Source organism: Gorilla gorilla, chromosome 5 (assembly GCF_029281585.2).
Source record: "Gorilla gorilla gorilla isolate KB3781 chromosome 5, NHGRI_mGorGor1-v2.1_pri, whole genome shotgun sequence".
Lineage (NCBI taxonomy): Eukaryota > Metazoa > Chordata > Mammalia > Primates > Hominidae > Gorilla > Gorilla gorilla.
The window spans coordinates 177,173,532-177,193,909 of NC_073229.2; the positions used below are offsets into that span (position 1 = coordinate 177,173,532).

At 35.5% G+C, this 20,378-nt stretch overlaps 1 protein-coding gene across 2 annotated transcripts in view; it reads right to left on the reverse strand.

Moving 5' to 3' along the window:
- Positions 1 to 271: 271 nt before the first annotated feature.
- The window catches only part of RGS17 (regulator of G protein signaling 17), a 128,280-nt gene continuing 108,173 nt past the window's right edge, over positions 272 to 20,378 (reverse strand). For both annotated transcript variants that reach the window (XM_063707968.1, XM_063707969.1), the window contains 2 exons: positions 20,140 to 20,374; positions 272 to 7,664 (listed from right to left, as the gene is read on the reverse strand). In XM_063707968.1, coding sequence (XP_063564038.1) covers positions 7,476 to 7,664; positions 20,140 to 20,374 — 424 coding nt within the window. In that variant the 3' untranslated portion in view covers positions 272 to 7,475. The remainder of the gene's footprint in view (positions 7,665 to 20,139; positions 20,375 to 20,378) is intronic.

The following is a 20,378-nucleotide window of genomic DNA, read 5'->3' on the forward strand; positions in this document are numbered from 1 at the left end:
TTTTAATCCTGATCTGAGGATAGAACAGGACTGATCAGGATGTTTTTATCTCTATTAGAACAATTGTTTCCCAAGTCTGAACTTAACTTTGAATTTATTTTAACCATGGAAATGGTGAGAATCACTTGAACTCAACATGGTATATCTCTCAGTTGAGTTCTCAGAACATGTCATTTCAACAATATATTTTATTATTTATAAAAGGTCAAACATTTTAATAATTAAAACCTTATAGAACAATGTAAAGAATCTAGCCAGAATTTATTTTCCCCCAAGTGCATAAGCAATTTAAGTAACACATAGAAGTGTACCTTTTATTCCTATAGTGTTATATACCAACGAGGAAACAGTAACTTTCTAAGGATACATTGTTGAATTCTTTATTAATTCAAAACATTTTAAGAAAGTCAGTGTAATGCATATGCATTTTACAATAACATCCATAGGTTTCCACAATCTACTAAAATGAAAACAGCTGTATTTTGATTTACTTCGAAAACTCAAACCTATAGTTCGAGACTTCTGAATATTTTTACATTACTGTCATGCTCAAATTCTGTTACATGGTGAAAATTCTAGCATTTTCCAGAAGTATATTATTGTACATAGGTAAAATAAAATTGATTCTAGGAAGGGGGAAAAAAAACCCAGAAAAACTTAAATTGGAGGAAACATAATCTGGATTATCTATTCAATTTGTGAATACCCACCGTTATTCTGGCATTGCAAAATAACCAAGTGTGGTGCCTCTTAAGTTGCATTCATGCATTCAAAACTTCTTTATTGTCCACTGATAAATATTGGTGGAGTACAATATATGGATATAGATTAAGTGTGATGCACATGGTAGTAAAAAATTATACACATTGGATATGTAATTTTACAAAACCAAACACATTGAAATTCTTTTTAATATTTAGCAAACATTTAAAAATCATATACAAGAAAGGTGTTTATGACAAATCGGTTAAAGCTAGCGGGAAATAGGTCTTTTACATTATTTCAATATTCAGTGTTCATTGATTAGCGGAGGGCAATATAAAAATGCAATAAGCAAAATGGTTAGTTTAAATTTAAATTACCTCTTATGACAATTAGTAAGACTAAGATCTTTAATATCCAAAGTATGTGGAGGATTATTGTAATTGCGCAGACAGTTCAAGGGAAAAATTCACTTTCACCTCTCTTAGGTGAATGTTCAGGCTAAGACTTTTGGAGTTTTATTTTTCCACTTCACTGTATTTTCTTTATAGCATTTATTAGTAATCACTTAGTGGAACCTAATATTAGTGTTTAGAATTTGTTTAGCTCAGTGTAAATGTCCAGAAAACTTACCTTCAATATAATCTCTTTAAAAACGCATTACTTTACAGTGGAGAAATTTAATAGATGCTACCTCAGCTAAGTGATCAAGGTTAACATCAACAGCTAAGAGTAGCCTAAAGTTTGAGAAACTGTCACAGCTAAGACGAGTCCCGGTGATGGCATGTACCTTTGATACCATGTGATGAGCATGGCACTTTACCGTTGTGTTCTTTCAAAAACCAAAAACCTGTGTCTAGTCACGAGAAAAACATCAGACAAAACCCCATAGAAGGACATTCTACAAAATATCAGTTTATTTCTCAAAACTGTCATCAAAAACAAGGAAAGTTGCAGAAACTGTCACAGCCAAGGGAAGCCTAAGGAAACATGACAACTAAATGTAATGTGGTATCCTGAACGGGATCCTGGGACAGAAAAAGGACATTAGGTTATAAACTAAGGAAATCTGAATGAAGTATGAACGTAATGATCAATATTGGCTCATTAATGCCCATAGATGTATATGGGACCTATTTGCAGTTTTTCTGTAAATCTAAAACTACTCTAAAATAAAAGGTTTAATGGACACATTACTATTTTAAATTTTATACATTTTTTTTTTTCTTAGAGTCAGGGTCTCACTTTGTTGCATAGACATGTCTGGAACTCCTGGGCTCAAGTGATCCTCACGCCTTAGTCTCCCAAAGTGCTGGGATTGTATGCGTGAGCCACCGTGCCTGGCCCATTACCACCTTTTATTAAGTTTTTATTTTCATTGTAAAATTGTTAAAGAAAATCATACCACCTTAATATTAAAGAGTGTTTTCTAATTGTCAATCTCTTATAACTTAGTCTTAGCCCTATAACTCATTTATATATTTAGCAAGTAATTTGATATTATTTCTGTCCTTGGGAATGTTGTTTTATTTCCTTTGGAAATAAAACTTTCAAATGATTGATCTTATTTAAACTTTAATTTTAACCTATAATTGTATATCCATTTATCATCTATCTATCATCTATCTATCTATCTATCTATCTATCTATCATCTATCTATCTATGTCATTGAAAGAAACATTTCTATAGATTTGAGGTGATGGTGAACTGAAAGTACTGATTTGGGATCACATTATTGAGAAAAGCAGTAACACTGATATAGTGTTCCATCTTAAAACATGATTGTATGTTTTGATGAGTAGCTAAATCAGATGTTTAACGTATGTTTTGGAAAAAAATAGGGGAAAGTGCATTAAAATGACATTTAATACAAGTATACAATAACAATTATTGACGTGAAGCACTTTGATAAAATAATACTGTATGCCACACTTTATTCTTTCCATGTTTGTTTTATTTAATGCTCATAGTTATCCTGATAATTACGTATTTTATTTGTCATTTGCAGATGAGGAAATGAACTCAGAGAAGATAAATGATTTGCCCAAAGTCACATGAGACAGAAATATAACTTGAAATCAAATTTGTAATTTTAAGTTCCTGATGTTTTTACACACTATGCTCCCTAAGTGAATCTGTGGACATACATTTCCATTAGTAAGCTTACTCATCTTATAGCTTTTGTCATAGGAAGAAAATCAGTTCCCAAACTGGGACCTTCTATCACTTAGGGCAACATTTTGCCTTTTGTAGTGTTTTCAGTAGAGTCAAAGTCTTGAACAGCCCCTTGAATTCATCTGAAAAGATGTTACTTGGGGCTGGAGAGGACTACACCTGTAAGAGTAATAATTTCAAAAATACTTATAAATAAATCAAATCTGGGTATTTAGAAATAATACTTGTCATTGTGCACTGTCTTGTGTTGCAAGGATATTTTAAGCACTGCAGAGAAAATCTGAAGCAAGTTTTGGGTTATCAGTTTTATTGATAAATATTTGCAGTTGTAGCAAGTGAAGAATTAAAAATTTTTGCAGATTGGATATTGTTTTTGCAGGAGAACAAACCCATTGGTCAGAAATTTGAAGATGGAAAACACAAAAATACATGTTTGAAAAATATACTTAGAAAATTATGGTTGTAAACTGTCAATGTAAACAGATAGGCAAAAATATTTTTTGGAAATATCTTTACCATCTTTCAAAATAATTAGGCAATGTGTCAAGATCAAAGTATTCAAAATACATGTTTGATAGGCTTCTATCTATAGGCATTTTCTGTCTAAGACTTAAAAATATTATTATTATAATTATTCTTATTTTGAGATGGAGTCACTCTGTTGCCAAGGCTGGAGTGCAGTGGCATGATATCAGCTCACTGCGACCTCTGCCTCCTGGGTTCAAGCGATTCTCCTGCCTCAGCCTCTCAAGTAGCCGGGATTAAAGGCACCCACCACCATGCCCGGCTAATTTTGTATTTTTACTAGAGTCGGGGCCAACCATGTTGGCCAGTCTGGTCTCAAACTCCTGAGCTCAAGTGATCCGCCCTCTTTGGCTTCCCAAAGTGCTGGGATTACAGGCTTGAGCCACTGTGCCTGGCCAAGAAATTTTAGGTGGTTTTCAAATACGTTTTATTTTTGACTTTTTTATTGTATTTTAAATTCCTTCTCTTTTACATTTCAACACAAAGCATCTAATAATTGGTATTTTTTGAGATATAATTTGTCACAATTACAATATGATTTTTTAAAGTATAAATAAGTTAAAGGTATAGAAAAATGGATAAACTCAAAAGTAAAAATCAGGCATTATTTTAAATCAGCTTAATGGGATGAAAATGTATTTTTGCTCCTAATAAGTAAACATTATTCACTTATCCCTATAGTCCTTTGGCAAAACTGAACGATCAGGTAGATAAACAACACGTATTTCATTCTGTAAGTCAGAACCTAGGCAGCATTAAAGGATACTAATAAACATCCATGCACTATGACGGCATATCAGAACTGGTCATTCTATGTACATATTTTAAGATTTCAAAAAAAAAACAGATCACATTATGGTCTTGACTTCTGCATTTCATAACTTTAGTATCAAAGTTGTGTTTTGCTCTTGTTGTTCATGTGCACACTCCAACACTGTCAGAGCATCTCTACTACCTTTGGATAACATAATAACAGCCCGAGTAAAGAAGTGCCATCCATCCATTACTGGTGTGATTAATGTACAAGATCAATCTCTGAAGAAATCTGGCTCTCCAATTTATTTATACATACATAATCTATATCCTCTACTTTCTTTTATAGATACATCTAAAGTTAGGCACTATAGAAAGTGCATTAATCTCTTTCTGTGTGCATCAGCAAATTCTAATAGTATACAAAGATACCTTGGCAATTGAAAACACAAAGTGTCCATTTTAAAGTGCTAATTTTTCCCCAGGGAGGAATTTACTCACTAGGAAAACTCAAATTCTACGAAAACAAATATTGTGCTCTTGGAATGGTAGCACAGACACCAGTTGAAGGCTCTTTTGTTTATTTATAATAGCTCTGTAACTTAAACAGAAGGAATTATATCATACTTAGAAAATTAGTAGAGTTGCAAATACAGACATACTCTTAAATGAGAAACCCTCCCCTCACCCAAAAATATGAGTTTAGCACAGAAATGCTCACATAGCATGGTTATCAACATCTGATGTGTAAATCTGCTCTAGAATCTTTTTTAACACAACTTCCTAATCAGGTTTCAAAAGGATATACCAACTTTAAAATCTGTGTTCTACAAATGCCCAGGTTAGAGATTAGGACTCTTTATAAGGGCCCTTATCTTTTACATTTGGTAAAATATTAAAGATATTGTCAAACAGACAATTCATCTAATAGTCCAAAGTATCTTATAAAGATAACTTATGACTAGCAGGTCACCATCATATATAGTAACAACGAGAATATAAAGTCTACATTTAAAAAGATGGATGCATGCAATGTATCACAGTATATTACATATTTTCTAGTCATGTGCACCAATTTGTTGTGCCTCACACACAGAAACAAATATGATACTACACCATACATGTGTATATATCATAGTAGCATAATAAACTCAATTCTAAGCAAGAAAAAAATTAAATAATTTAGGAACAATAGAACTTCACAATAGAAGTGATGATTCTTTTAGGTTTTTCTTTACTCTTTAGGAAAAAATATGACTTTTTGTAAACATCTTCATAGCTATCTTTTTTTCAACATATTACTGAAAACTTATTCAAATAGTATTTAAATGACATGAATAAAATATGTCTTAACACACTAACACTTTCAGAAAACACAGGCATTTGTTAAAAGAAATGATTATTATAAATATTTTCTATCTTGCATTTTAACTGCATTTTCATAAATAACGTATTTAAAAGTGCTGAATATGGTAGGATAGTCAGCAACGCCAGTGTAAACAGAATATTTTGTTTTCTACTCTGCAATTTTTTAAAAATCCCATTTTGTCAAACACTGCAACAGTTAAAATATTTGCATAGGGAATAGATAATAGCCCTTTTATTCATGTCTCCTGAATTCTATATAAATTAGAAAATCATACTTGCTTAAAAAAACCATTTTTGAAATGTTTTAAGTTTATGGAAAAAGAAACTTATGATGCCAACCTTTCAAGTAAAATAAATTTAAAAAGAAACCCCCAAACTTGTTTTTTTAAAAAATATGTTTAATAAATTAAAAAATGAGAGGTAGTTAAAAAAATGACAAAGAAAACCTGTAACTGTAATATCATCCTTAATATAAGGCCAGTGTTCTCAGTGGATATAAATCTTTTTAAAACTTTCATTTTAGGTTACTCAGTATTATATTCATTCAGTTTAATATTAAAAAAATAGTCTTCAGGGGATATTAATATTCAAATGTAACACTTTGATATAAATATGACACTGATTAATTATCACTTTTATGCATGACAGAATATTGTTTCCTTGAAGGTCAGAAGTACATGACAATGTCAGGCAAGTGTTTTGTCATAAAGATTTAGTGTACTTATAAAAAATAATATGGCAGCTGGAAGATTTGAGCACTGTACTGCCTTTTAATGATGGATGAAAACTAATAGTTTGGTTTAAACATCTTTAAAATGTCATCGTTAAGATATTATGTGAAAACAGTTAAGGTCTGAAGTAGAGGATTATTTTCTTCATAACCCTTATAAAACTTTTCCTGGTAAAAACTTAGCTTTTCATTGGATTTCACTTTCAAGGAAAATATGCCACGGGACAGATGCTATTCATCAAAATGTTTTACAGTGCTACATGTAGGCATTCCTTTATTAAGTCCTTTTCTTTATATTCCAAAACTAAGTTATCAAGCTTATTATTATTTTTTTCTTGCTGAAGTACATAACTTTACACAACCATTTTAAAACTGGAGAGCCAGTCTTTAATAAATTAATTACAGTATTGGACATCTGATATATACATAAATTCATTTTCTTCTATTACAATTAAAAGCAATATCACTCTTTGATTTGTCATTGAGATAGGATATCTTCAAATTGTTTTGTGCTTTTTTTCTTCTTCCTTTTTTTTTTTTTTTTTTGCTTTTTGCTTTTAGCATAGTAAACTCTCCTGTAATGAAAATGCCACAGTTTTGGCAGTGAACAACCAGAGGAATCCCCATTAGGATTTTCCAACAAACAGAGATAAATAGCTCTTTTTCATGTACAGAAATATTGGCTTCAAAATTAGTGTACTAAACACAGTATATAGAATGTTGAATACCATTGTTACATAGTAAAAATTGCTTTTTTTCTGTCTTAGATTATGTTAAAAAATGCAAACCATGGCCGATTTTTTTGGCAATTATTTCTTAAGACCATATTGCACAGAAGTCCTTAAATACAGATATAAGTTATGCTATTGGATTAAATATTACAACAACTATGTGGCAAATGAAGCATTTTACTTTGCACATGCAGTCTCTGGAGATACACGAGGAGACTGTTCATAGGACTACAAATACACTTTGCTTGCAAGTAGAATGAGTCTTGAATAAAACAAACAATTTGGCAATTCATTGTTTTGTGTGGTATTTTCTCCAAACTTAACCATGGAAAACCTTGATAAAAATGGAGACAAAGACCATAACGGTTGTGTTTTCACAGTAGCCTGAGGAATGCTAAACTGTAGTTCTCCAGGAACTCAGTTTCTGATGTTATTTAACTACTTTTATTTCCCATCTCAGCCCTCCAAAATGATTGTTTTTAAATGAACATTAAGATTCAGAAGAAGAGCCAGCAGTACTTTCAACAAATGACTTATAAATTTGAGAGTTCAAAAACCTTGGAAAAGAATCTCTGTGCATTAAAGTATATATCTGAAGTTGGGCATCTTCATACATGTGAGGATTGGGATCCAACAGATTTCTATTGATCACCTCTCTAACTCGAGAATCAAGACTGACCTAAAAAGAAACAAGAGCAAAGACATTAAATAATATTTTTTTCAAAAGACCTCAATTAAGTAACTGTAGGTTTGTGACATTTTAGAGAAACTTTAAAGAGCAAATCCAACTACCAAAAGTCTTGAGTTCATCTTTTGAGACTACACAACCTTATGTACTTTTCTCCTTCAAAATTTGCACTAAATAAACAAAAAAATCCAATTAAGTCTTTTAAACCAGAAATTTAGTTTACAGATGTCTTTGCTTACTTGGTTTTATGGTTTCTATGCATTCATTCAGGAGTTTTTGACAATTTCTAATCATGGTTGAGATACCAGAAATTTCCTAGCCAGAATGTGAATTCACCTCCTCCTATTCTGTGACTGGGGGAGGTTGGCAATATTGATAAGAAGATAAAAATCTACTGGCAGAAAAGAGTTCCCTGGCAAAAATTAACATGCATATAAAATGCCAACTCCCCACAGTTTTGTATCCTAACAAGTCCTACTGTGTCAAAAGTAGGAAACCAAGAGTGTGGCAGGGCATGCAATGAGCAGGTATGCTTCATGTCTCACATCTACCTGGCAAGGACTAGCAAACATCCTTATATATCCAAAGACCTCTTACTAACGATGAAGCAGATCAGTTGCTTGGAGTGAGATCTTTGAGAGGAGAAATAGGAATAGGAATGCAGAATAACCATTAAGATAATCAATACAGTGTTATTTGAAAAGTGTACAGAAATTAAATTCTGCAATGATTTAGGATCTTCCCCCTTCCTCACTAAATGCAAATCCTCTTGGAACTGGTAAAACATGTTGGAAAGGGAAATGGGGAAAAATACTTGGCAATAAGGGCATGGTTGGAGGAACAGAACTAAAGACCTGCGCTGAAACACCATGTTAGAACAACCCTACAAGTGGTAAACAACTACTCAAAGTCCAGATTGTTTTCCTCGATCCTCACTATTTAGCAAGGAATAGGACCTGTGAACCATAGTTATTTCATGATATATTCACATAAAACCTTCCATATTTATATTTAAACATGTTGTCATAAGCATTCTGCAAATGCAGTTCTGGCTTCTTTTCCCACCACTGTTCAGACTAAGTCTGGGAACTAATACATTCTCTTATTGAAGCCTCTCCTATTCCATCCAGTGTCCCCAGGTTCCTGACCTCAACAGACCACGTGGATTTGGGTTGATTGCTACACCCCAGGGATGGCTACTAGATTTGTTGGGAGATGGCAATCCAGACTACATTTCTGTGGCTTAGCCAGACCAACTCATACAGGGACACCTCATTTTACTGCGCTTCCCTTTATTTAGTTTTTCGCAGATACTGCGTTTGTTACAAATTGAAGGCTTGTGGCGATCCTGTGTCAAGAAAGTCGACTGGCACCATTTTTCCAATAGCGTGTGCTCACTCTGTGTCTCCGTGTCACATTTTGGTAGTTCCCATAATATTTCACAATTTTCATCATTATTATATATTTTAAGGTGATCTGTGATCAGTGACCTTCGATGTTACTCTTGCAATTGTTTTAGGAGGCCATGAACCATGCCCATATAAGACTTAATTAATTCTTAATTGATGACTATAGTGTGTATACTGACTGTTCCACTGACCTGCTATTCCCATATCTTTGTCCCTCTCCTCAGGCCTCCCTATTTCCCACAGAGAAAACAATATTGAAATTAGGCCAGTTAATAACCCGCCAGTGGCCTCTAAGTGTTTAAGTGAAAGGAAGATTCACACATCTGTCACATTAAATAAAAAGCTAAGAAATGGTTAGTTAAACTTAATGAGGAAGGCATGTCGAAAGCTGAGACTGGCCAAAAGCTGGGCCTCTTTTGAAAGTTAGCCAAGTTGTGCAGGCAAAGGAAATGTTCTCAAAGGAAATTAAAAGTGCTAGCTACTCCAGTGAACATGTGAGTAAGAAAGCAAAACAACCTGTTGCTGAAATGTAAAAAGTCTGAGTGGTCTGGATAGAAGATCAGACAAGCCACAACATTCCCTTAAGCCAAACCCTAATCCAGAGAAAGGTCCTAACTCTCTTCAATTCTGTGAAGACTGAGAGAGGTAAGGAAGCTGTGTAAGAAAAGTTTGAAGCTCACAGATGTTGGTTCATGAGGTTTAGGGAAGGAAGTTATCTCCATAACATAAAAGTTCAAGGTGAAGCAGCAAATGGCTGATGTAGAAACTGCAGTAATTTATTCAGAAGATCTAGCTAAGATAATTGATGGAGGTGGCAACACTAAACAGCACGTTTTCAATATAGACAAAACAGCCTTATATTGGAAGAAGATGCTATCTAGGACTTTCAGAGCCAGAGAGAAGTCAATGCCTGATTTCAAAGATTCAAGGACAGGCTGACTCTGTTGTTAAGCGCTAATACTAATTGGTAACTTTAAACAGATACGAATGCTTATTTACCATTCTGTAAATCCTAGATCCCTTAAGAATTATGCTAAATCTACTCTGCCTGTGAACTATAAATGGAACAACAAAGCCTAGATGACAGCACATCTGTTTATAGCATGTCTTACTGGATGTTTTAAGCCCACTGTCGAGCCCTACTGCTCAAAGAAAAAAAGATTCCTTTTGAAGTTCTACTGCTCATTGACAATGCTCCTGGTCATCCGAGAGCTTTGATGAAGATGCACGAGGAAATTAGTATTGTTTTCATGCCTGCTAACACAGCATCCATTCTGCAGCCCATGGATCAAGAAGTAATTTCAACTCACAAGTATTATTTAAGAAATACATTTCAGAGGCCAGGCGCGGTGGCTCACGCCTGTAATCCCAGCACTTTGGGAGGCTGAAGTGGGTGGATCACGAGGTTAGGAGATCGAGACCATCCTGGCTAACACGGTGAAACCCCGTCTCTACTAAAAATACGAAAAATTAGCCAGGTGTGGTGGTGGGTGCCTGTAGTCCCAGCTACTCGGGAGGCTGAGGCAGGAGAATGGCGTGAACCTGGGAGGCAGGGCTTGCAGTGAGTCTTGATCGCGCTGCTGCACTCCAGCCTGGGCCACAGAGTAAGACTCCGTCTCAAAAAAAAAAAAAAAGAAAAAAAGAAATATATTTCATAAAGCTATTGCCACCATAGTGATTCCTCTGATAGATCTAGGCAAAGCAAATGAAAAACCTTCTGGAAAGAATTCACCATTCTAGTCATTAAGAACATTTGTGATTCATCGAAGGAGGTCAAAATATCAACATTAACAGGAATTTAGAAAAAGTTGATTCCAACCCTCCTGGATGATTTTGAGGAGTTCAAGACTTCAGTGGAGGAACTAACTGCAGATGTGGTGGACATGGTAATAGAACTAGAATTAGAAGTGGAGCCTGAGGATAGGACTGATTGCTCCAATTTCATAATAAAACTTTAAAGAATGGGGTCTTGCTTCTTATAGATGAGCAAAGAAAGTGGTTTCTTGAGATGGAATCTATTCCTGGTGAAGATGCTGTGAACATTGTTGAAATGACAACAAAGGATTTAGATTACATAAACTTAGTTGATAAAGCAGCAGCAGGGTTTGAGAGGATTGACTCCTATTTTGAAAGAAGCTCTACTGTGGGTAAAATGCTACCAAACAGCATTACATGCTATAGAGAAATCTTTTATGAAAGGAAGTCAATCGATGTGGCAAACTTCATTGTTTTCTTATTTGACTAAATTGCCACAGCCACCCCAAGCTTCAGCAATACCAGCCTGATGAGTCAGCAGCCATCAATGTCGAAGCAAGACCCTCTCTCCACCAGCAAAAAGATTATGACTTTCTAAAAGCTCAGATGACTGTTAGCGGTTTTTATCAATAAGGTATTTTAAAATTAAGGTATGCACATTTTTAAGACATAATGCTGTTGCTATGCTATTGCCAAGTATTGTTTATACTATGACTACAGTATAGTATATCTTTTTTTTGTTTTTTTTTTTTAGTCTTGCTCTGTCGCCCAGGCTGGAGTGCAGTGGCGCGATCTCGGCTCACACTGCAAGCTCCGCCTCCCGGGTTCACGCCATTCTCCTGCCTCAGCCTCCCGAGCAGCTGGGACTACGCCCGGCTAATTTCTTGTATTTTTAGTAGAGACGGGGTTTCTCCGTGTTAGCCAGGATGGCCTCAATCTCCTGACCTCGAGATCCGCCCGCCTCGGCCTCCCAAAATGCTGGGATTACAGGCGTGAGCCACCGCGCCCAGCCAAGCATATCTTTTATATGCATTGGGAAGCCAAAATATTTGTGCGACTTGTTTTGTGGTATTTGCTTTATTGTGGTTGTCTGTAACTGAACCTGCAGTACTGCTGAAGCAAGCCTAAAAAACATTACTTGGCTGAACTACACATTTGTCTTTATTGGGAATTCTTTAAAAATAAAAATGTTCTGGAAATGAATTGTTCAGTTTTTATTTTCTGTTATTACCACATGAGGTCACTATCAAGTACAAAGTAATTTTAAAAAGCACAGAATATTTTTCCGCAACGTTTTTATTTTATCTGAAAATATATTTTTGCATTTATATGCCAGAGGGAAATGCTGACACTGGAGTTTAAACTGAGATAAACTGATTTATCTTATTCTGAAACATCATGTTATGGTAAGGTAAATTCTTACCAAACACACTCCTCTGTTTTCTTTCAAACTTGAGAAAACTTTTTGTTTCAATAGAGCAGGAAACCTTACATTAGTGATTAAAAAAGGGGGGGTCATTTACTTCTTAAATAGTAGTATCATTAAATATAGTGTGAAAGTTTCTTCTCAGTAGAAGGAATCATATTATTATCTTAAGACAAATAAAATAAACTATTAAATGGCTTATGTCCTCATTGTTTAATTTTTAATTTTTTTGCAAGCTAAAAACAGTAGCGAAATATTGTAAAGTCATACAGTTCAATATTTAGTAATCTATAACAAAAATGCATTTGTTATTTCTATTTAAAGAATAAAATATTTACCTTAATATCAGGTTGTTTGTCTGAAAAGGCTGTCGATCAGTCAAAAGAAGTGTAGCGAGGTCAAATAATAAGGATAAACCCCATGGGGATAACAATCTATTGTTTCATCTTGTGGCATCTTTGTGCTTCAGAATGTGGATCATCTATAATACAAGGTATTGGTGGTGGATCCCAGTTGGGCCTGGGCCACAGTCACCCTAGGATTCAGGTGTGTCTGGATGGCTTCTAAAGCCATCTTATCTGGGCTCCACTGCATGAGGGACTGAGGAATTTCCTGTAAAGAACTCATCCTAAGGGAAGAGAAAGTTGAGTAGCACAAGATAAGAGCTATCCTCGGGCAATGCATGTCTCCTCTTATCTCAGGCCACATAGACCCATACCAAGGTGGTGTGGAGGAAAGAGTGCATTCCAGCAATAACAGAATTTATAGCACAAAAGCACTACCCTTGTGAGACAGGGCACAAGACAGCATGATAGGTTTGACTGCATTTAACTGGCAGTTTTAGCAGTGCTGAAAAGTCCGGCAATGTTGAGACATAGCAACTGAAATTTTAAAAAGACACAAGTGACTTTGCAATAGGTCTCGGTGAGCTTGGAAGCATTCATTCCCACAGGGAGCAGGAGACAGGGAGGCAGAAAAGCAAGGGACTTGCAAGCAAAAAGTCATGAGAGCGAAGTGGTCAACAAAAGTATGGAGGTAAAGCGAGGAGAATGAAGACAGAGAAATCTTGTTAGTGTGGCTTGGGAAAATCTGGGCTAAACTGAGTCATATACCCTGGTTAATCTTACTAGATTTCCTATTCATTGAAGGAGGACATGAAGGTGGGTTAGCATTGCTGAAAGGGGGTACACCAACTTTTGACCCTGCCTTTTTATTCCAGTCATCAAGATGCAAGGGAAAATTTGATCCTATTGACATTTTTGGCATAATTATACAAGAATAATGAATTTTCACTGAAAGTCTTTTTCTCTGTAGAGAACCTTTCTTTATGTTATTTAATTCCCTGAACAATGTTTTTCATGTATCACATCCAAGTGTTTTCTCCATTTTTCTCTCTTATTTTTACTGTTACTGAAGTTGCTTTATTTAGAATTCCTTTCCAAGTAAAATTCTGATTAATTTTTTCCCTTTATAAGTCCATATCAAATTTTACCAATGGTAACATCTGCCACTGGAAATTTTCTTTTCTGCTTTTAATTTGAACTAAATTTGGTATTCCTATGTTAAATTTTATAAATCTAAAGAATACGTGATCCTCCTATCAATTTTAATTTTTACTTCGTGTACATTTAGTCACATTTTATTTTGTGCTCGTTATTTCTCCTGAAAATAATGACACATTGCAAATAAGACCAGTTGTTTGAATTTCTCTCTTAGAACAAAGATTATTGGTAGGGTAAACTGTAATGTAATACTCTTGGTGGTGTCTGGATGATAGGAAAGCATATCCTGCTGGTCTAGGGGAGGGTTCAGGCCTGTGGTTAAGGTTGCTATTTCTCATCATGTGTGAAGTTCTACGGTTGGGTTTATAGAAATCTAAGGTAACATCAGGAAGAAAATATTAGGCAATGGAAGAATTAATCAGCATGGTATATTTGGAAAAGCACCACATTTGGAATCAGAAGATCTTGGGCTTGCATTCTATCTCTACCAGATATATTTATAATTTCCTCAAACATTCATTTCACCTCTTTGAGTATCAGTTTCTTTTGCTGTAAAGTGGTACCATCTGTCCTCGTGGCTGAAAGATTGTTGTGAGACTCAGACTGTAATAATATAGGCAAGATCACTGTGCCAATAATGAAGCCAATGTAAAGTAATTAATAATAATTGATCATAATTATGACATCATCTTGATCAAACCCAATGTGTTTGGCTTCTGCATCAATTTGAATTTTACCTTCTCAGAATGACCTTACCTGACTACTTCTATTCCATCTAATTCAATCTCCAGCCCATCACAATTTTTAGTTACTTATTTCAACAAGATTTGTCTGTCTTCCTAAAATGTAAGCTCCATTAAAGGATCGGCCAGTGTCTCTTGTTTATCATCATATCCCCAACATCTAGTCCAGTGCTTGGCTCATAGGAAATAGTCAATAAATATTTTTTGAATGATAATATGCGTGCATAAAAATACATTTAGGAAAATACAGTCAAGTGAGTTCTGTTTAGAAAAACTGACTTAAATCATTGAATGTGCTAAATTCACATAATTTCACCTAAAGACATATCTACATGGACACACAGAATCTGCATGTCTATCACATAAGCATTATTTTGTAGATAATTCTGGTGTTCAAATAGGTCTATTACTTTTTTCTCTCAGATGGTAACTGGGAAGTTAGAAAAATCAGAAAAAGCAAACTCCTACTACGATTACAATTACCATTCCCCAGAGCTTGAACATCACAGATATCACGGGTTTTTGGGCTTTCCCCATGCCTTCATTCATAACATTAGGACATGGAGGTTCCAGCGCACTAAAGCGAGCTGCTAAGTGGCTCACAGATGGTAAGTGACAGATCCAGTTTATAGTCCTGGTAACGACAACGCCATCACTAGGCAGATTTCTACATAACTGGACCACGGTTTTCTTCAATTCAGATACATATCTTATATTTGTTGAAGGATTTATAGTTATTTCTTTGTTCAGTAGCTTAATGCTGTTTACAGTTGATAAGAGCCTCTAAGTAGATTTTTAATTCAAGTTATTTATTTTGCTAGGTTTGTCTTTTGATATCGTTTGGATGTTTGTTCCCACCCTAATCACAGGTTGAAATGTAATCCCCAGTGTTGGAGATGGGGTCTGGTGGGAGATGACTGGTTCATGGGGGCATATTTCTCATGAATGCTTTAGCACCATCTTCTTGGTTCTGTCCTTGTGATAGTGAGTGAATTCTTGCGAGATCTGGTTATTTAAAAGCGAGTGGCACCTCCCCACCCCTTGCTCCTGCTTTGCCCATGTGATGTACTTGATCTCTCTTCATCTTATGCCATGATTATAAGCTTCCTGAGGCCTCCCTAGAAGCTGAGCTGATGCCAGCATCTTGCTTCCTGTGAAGCCTGAAGAACTGTGAGCCAATTAAACCACTTTTCTTTATAAATTACCCAGTTTCAGGTATTTCTTTATAGCAATGCAAGATTGGCCTAACACATCTTTTCAATAATAAATATAAGCTGCCACCAAAATCTGCAATGTGGAGCAAGTCTACTATTAGGCTTAAAGGCCTCTTTATTATCTTCATTTGTTTTGCCCTTGAAGACATCACTTTTAAAAAATTTACTTTTTAAAACAAATGTGTAAATTTCTATTTTTTTTTTTAGTTTGGCCTTTTCCTTCACAAAATGTACACTATACCAAGAACAGAAGTTATGTCACCTCCTAATTGCAAATATCTTTTAAAAATATGTATATATATATATATATATATTTTGAGACAGAGTCTCGCACTTTTGCCCAGGCTGGAGTGCAGTGGCACGATCTTGGCTCACCGCAACCTCCGCCTCCCAGGTTCAAGCGATTCTCTTGCCTCAGCCTCCCAAGTAGCTGGGATTACAGGTGCCCACCACCACGCCCGGCTAATTTTTTGTATTTTTAGTAGAGATGGGGTTTCACTATGTTGGCCAGGCTGGTCTCGAATGCCTGACCTTGTAATCCACCCGTCTTAGCCTCCCCAAGTGCTGGGATTACAGGTGTGAGCCACCGCGCCTGGTGATATCTCTTATTTTATAACATAATGCTCAAATTATTACAAATGCATAAAACATATTCTTAAAATAAGGTAATGTAATTTTTAGCACATTGACTTCAATAGTTTCATTAGGGGAAAAAGTTATCTATATATAAATAATTTTTAAAATGTAGTTGTTTTTCTATATTTAACAAAGAGGAACACAAATACGCAATCAAATTAAGGTAAAATGAAAGTCTAGTGAAGAAAAATGGCCTTCTGTTTAATAGTAAAATCATGACAACTTTTAGTCATTACCATTTTATAATGATTCAAATGTTCATGTTCTTTAAAAATATTCTGAATAAGTAGAAACATGCATAGAATTTCAGAGGTAGAAAGCCAAGATTGTCTAGCCCCAAAATGAGAAACAGATAGGAACTCAGATTGGTATTAACTGCCTTGAGTACCATGTTTAAGTAGATTCTGTGTTTAAGTAGGTTCAGTGTGGGGACAGCAGTAAGGAGGACCATGATGGATAAGCTATGCCATTAGGTAGAGAGGATGAAGTAGTAGCACAAATACTCTGAATAAATAGAAACATGTATAGAATTTCAGAGGTAGAAAGCCCAGAACGGCCTAACAGACCTTTTCAATAGCTTCATAGCCTTACAGTTGCCATTATGCATTTGGTTTATTAGTTTCTGTGCTTATTTTTATTGTTATTTTTGTAAACAAATGAACTGAATGTTGAGACTCAGAGAGGTAAAGTGATTTATCCCAGGCCACACAACTGGGATGTAGCAAAGGCAGGATTAAAATCCTGTGCACCTGAATATTAGTCCAGTGCTCTAATTCCGGTATAATCAGGGCTCTCTCAATCTGACATGTGCTCTCTCCAATGTTAGAAAACAAAATCTGAAGAGTGGTAACTTGATGTAAGTTAGTAATGTATTGTGGCTGATTAGAAATGGATGACTTTTTGCACAGGAAGTTCAGTGAGGTACATAATAGATTGAACAGGCTTCAGAATAGCCGGAAAGTGCATGCCATGCGCTGAGTATATCAATGAGTCGAGTCAATGAACAGGATACCTTGGTTTAAAACATAGCTTTTTAACAATTATCTTTTATAACTGAAAATATCTACTTTTGCTTGTTTGTTTTTGCCATTAAACAATGATCAAATTTAATTACTCTGTTGACAGGATAGAAATCAGCTGCCTAAACAATGGCACTTCAATGGTCTATTAATTTCTATATCCAGAGTTAATTACAAGTCGGCAAAATTAGAACAAGTTGAATTTCACCTCTGTCTGTGTTTCTTTGTGATATTTTGAGGATATTAAAGAACGGGTAATGGCCAAAATATGGGTATTAGGAAACATAAAGGAGAGAGTAAATATGGTTACGACACTAAACATTAGTGTATGTCATTCTGGAAAGGTCATGTTCTTGATTAGGAAATGAGATTTTAGTGCCTTTCTGGTGAAACTTGTGTTCAAAAGAAAGAAATTAGGTGAAAACGGCCAGGCGCAGTGGCTCACACCCGTAATCCCAGCACTTTGGGAGGCTGAGGCAGGCAGGTCAATTGAGGTCAGGACTTCGAGAGCAGCCTGGCCAACATGGTGAAACCCTGTCACCACTAAAAATACAGTAATTAGCCCGGCGTGTTGGTGGGTGCCTGTAATCCCAGCTACTTGGGCGGCTAAGGCAGGAGATTTGCTTGAACCCAGGAGGTGGAGGTTGCAGTGAGCTGAGATCGTGCCACTGCACTACAGCCTGGGTGGCACAGTGAGACTCCGTCTCAAAAAAAATTAGATGAAAACAAACCTCTATTACTTTAGCAAAAAGAATGGAAACTCACTAGTTTATATTTAAATAATCACTATTGTAACTCTAAACATGCCTCAAAAAGAAAAAATTAAGTATTTTACAAAGCTCCATCAATCAGTGACATCAGAAAATCAGGGGCTGTGTGGATAATAAGAAAATGTTTTACATAAAAAACTAAACATTAAAGAACAGAAACTGTAAAAATAAGGGACATAGTATGGAGAATATTTTTTCTCCTAACACTGAAAAAGAATGGAACAGTCATCATTTTAAGATGCTACAAATATAGCACAAAGGAATGGACTAAGTAATCTAGACAACTATCACTTTAAGATGTCACATCTTACATACTTTGGGGGCAGAAATGGTCTAGATAATCTTCCCAAGGACTCTCATTTTGTATAATTACAGGCAAAAGAAGCACATATTTGGGCACATTTGGATCATCTGGTTTATTTGCTATGTGCAATAACTTTAAAATAATAAAAATTAGCATAAAATTATTATACTGATAAAATACAAGTAGAGTTGTTTAGATACTAAAATTCGAGGCAGGCTAAAAGCCTGAAGAATGCAGTTTTAGGATGCAGAATTATACCGGTGTTAGAAATACAGTGTGATATCAGTAACAAATGTGTTGAGGCTACATATTTATTACTGATGTCACACTGTATTACATTTATTAAATTCTCCCCACCTTGCTTTTATGAATACATTTTTCATGTTCATGTAGGAAATAAAAAAACAAATCAATCCTTTGTGCGTCTAATTCTAGAAGGTTTCTCATTTTGTAGAGACAATAGTCCTGGAGCACTCTGGAATACCAATGGCATTTTAACCTAACTAATTAAAAAAAACTATATAACTTAGGTACTGTATATCTTATTAGAAGTGAAATAGTTTATGTAGCATTCCAAACTTAGAGGTTAATAAAATAGACACTAATTCCTTTTATAGATCTCAAAGCAAGGAGTGTAAGGCAGCCTGGGACCATGCCAAGTATTGGAGGAGGAACAGATGACTGTAGCCCATAAATGTTCAGGTGCACAAGAGAGGGGCATGCCATTTAAATGCAAAGGTAAAAATCACAGTTGTTTAGGAGAAACAAAAAAGACAAAAAGAGGCTGGGATGGAAAAGAGAAGACATTCTAGGAACCTCTATGTTCTCTAAGTGCTTTGAAGCCCTCTGGAGCTCCATCACACAGGGCTCCAACGGCCTGGCCACATTATTAACCACTCTTTCACCAAATGCTTTTAACTCTGTTAGCTGGAACATTTCTCAAGAACAAATTAAGTTTTAAACAGTCAATGGAAAAGTGCTATTTGGTTGCTAGAAGTATTGCTTATTGATTAGGTACATTTTGGCAACGGGAAAGACGCTTCCACTTTCAATAACAGAAAACCTAGAATAAGTAAAATAATTTCCATTTCCCCACCTAAGAATATTAGTGGTCAAGGATCATTTTTCATTTCTGTAAAGAGTCAATCATAAACATCAACAAACATGTCAGATTTCTTTTTTTTGAGTACCTATACCAGAGGTTTTCCAACTAGTATGTATGTGGAAAACTTGTTAAAAGTGCAGATTTCTGGGTCCTATTTCCAAAAATTCAGATTCAGAAGTCCTGGTTAGGCCTTAAGAATTTGTTTTTTAAACAAATGCTCCAGGTGATTCTCATTCACATGATCTAGGGGTCATGCTTTGCGAAATACCACTCTAAAATACATTCTCTCTTTCCATTTTCGTTTGTCACAGCGAATTGTGTTTAAGCAGGCTCCTTAGTGTTAGTTCTGAAAAGCAAGTGAACTACCACACGAGTCAGCTAGAGATAAACAGTTAAAGCATAGTAGGGAAACCTAGCCTTCAAACATGTGTTCAAGGAAATTCTCCCAACAGAAGCTGAATTATCTACCCATGGAAATCTTCTACCCTCTCCACATCCCATGCCCTACCCAATGTGGACAGCCATCCCTTGACGGTTATCCTTGGTCTTAGGAAGCCCACCTCAATGTTTTCCAGATTTTTACCTCTTTTGGTGATAGTATAGAAATGTAATCTTCATATATCATCCTAGCCTTTTCTTCGATTACTTTTTTGTTCTGCTCCTTCTTTAAGTCTTCACAGGCAAGCCAGAAAAGTAGGTTCTCTTCACTGTATTCTGTTCGGAGGAACTCTCTGAAAAGGTTTCTTCCTGCTGGGGCCTTCATCATCTTGTCAAAATTTTGAGACCAGGACAAGACTTCCTCTGCAGTGGGGTTTTGGCTGC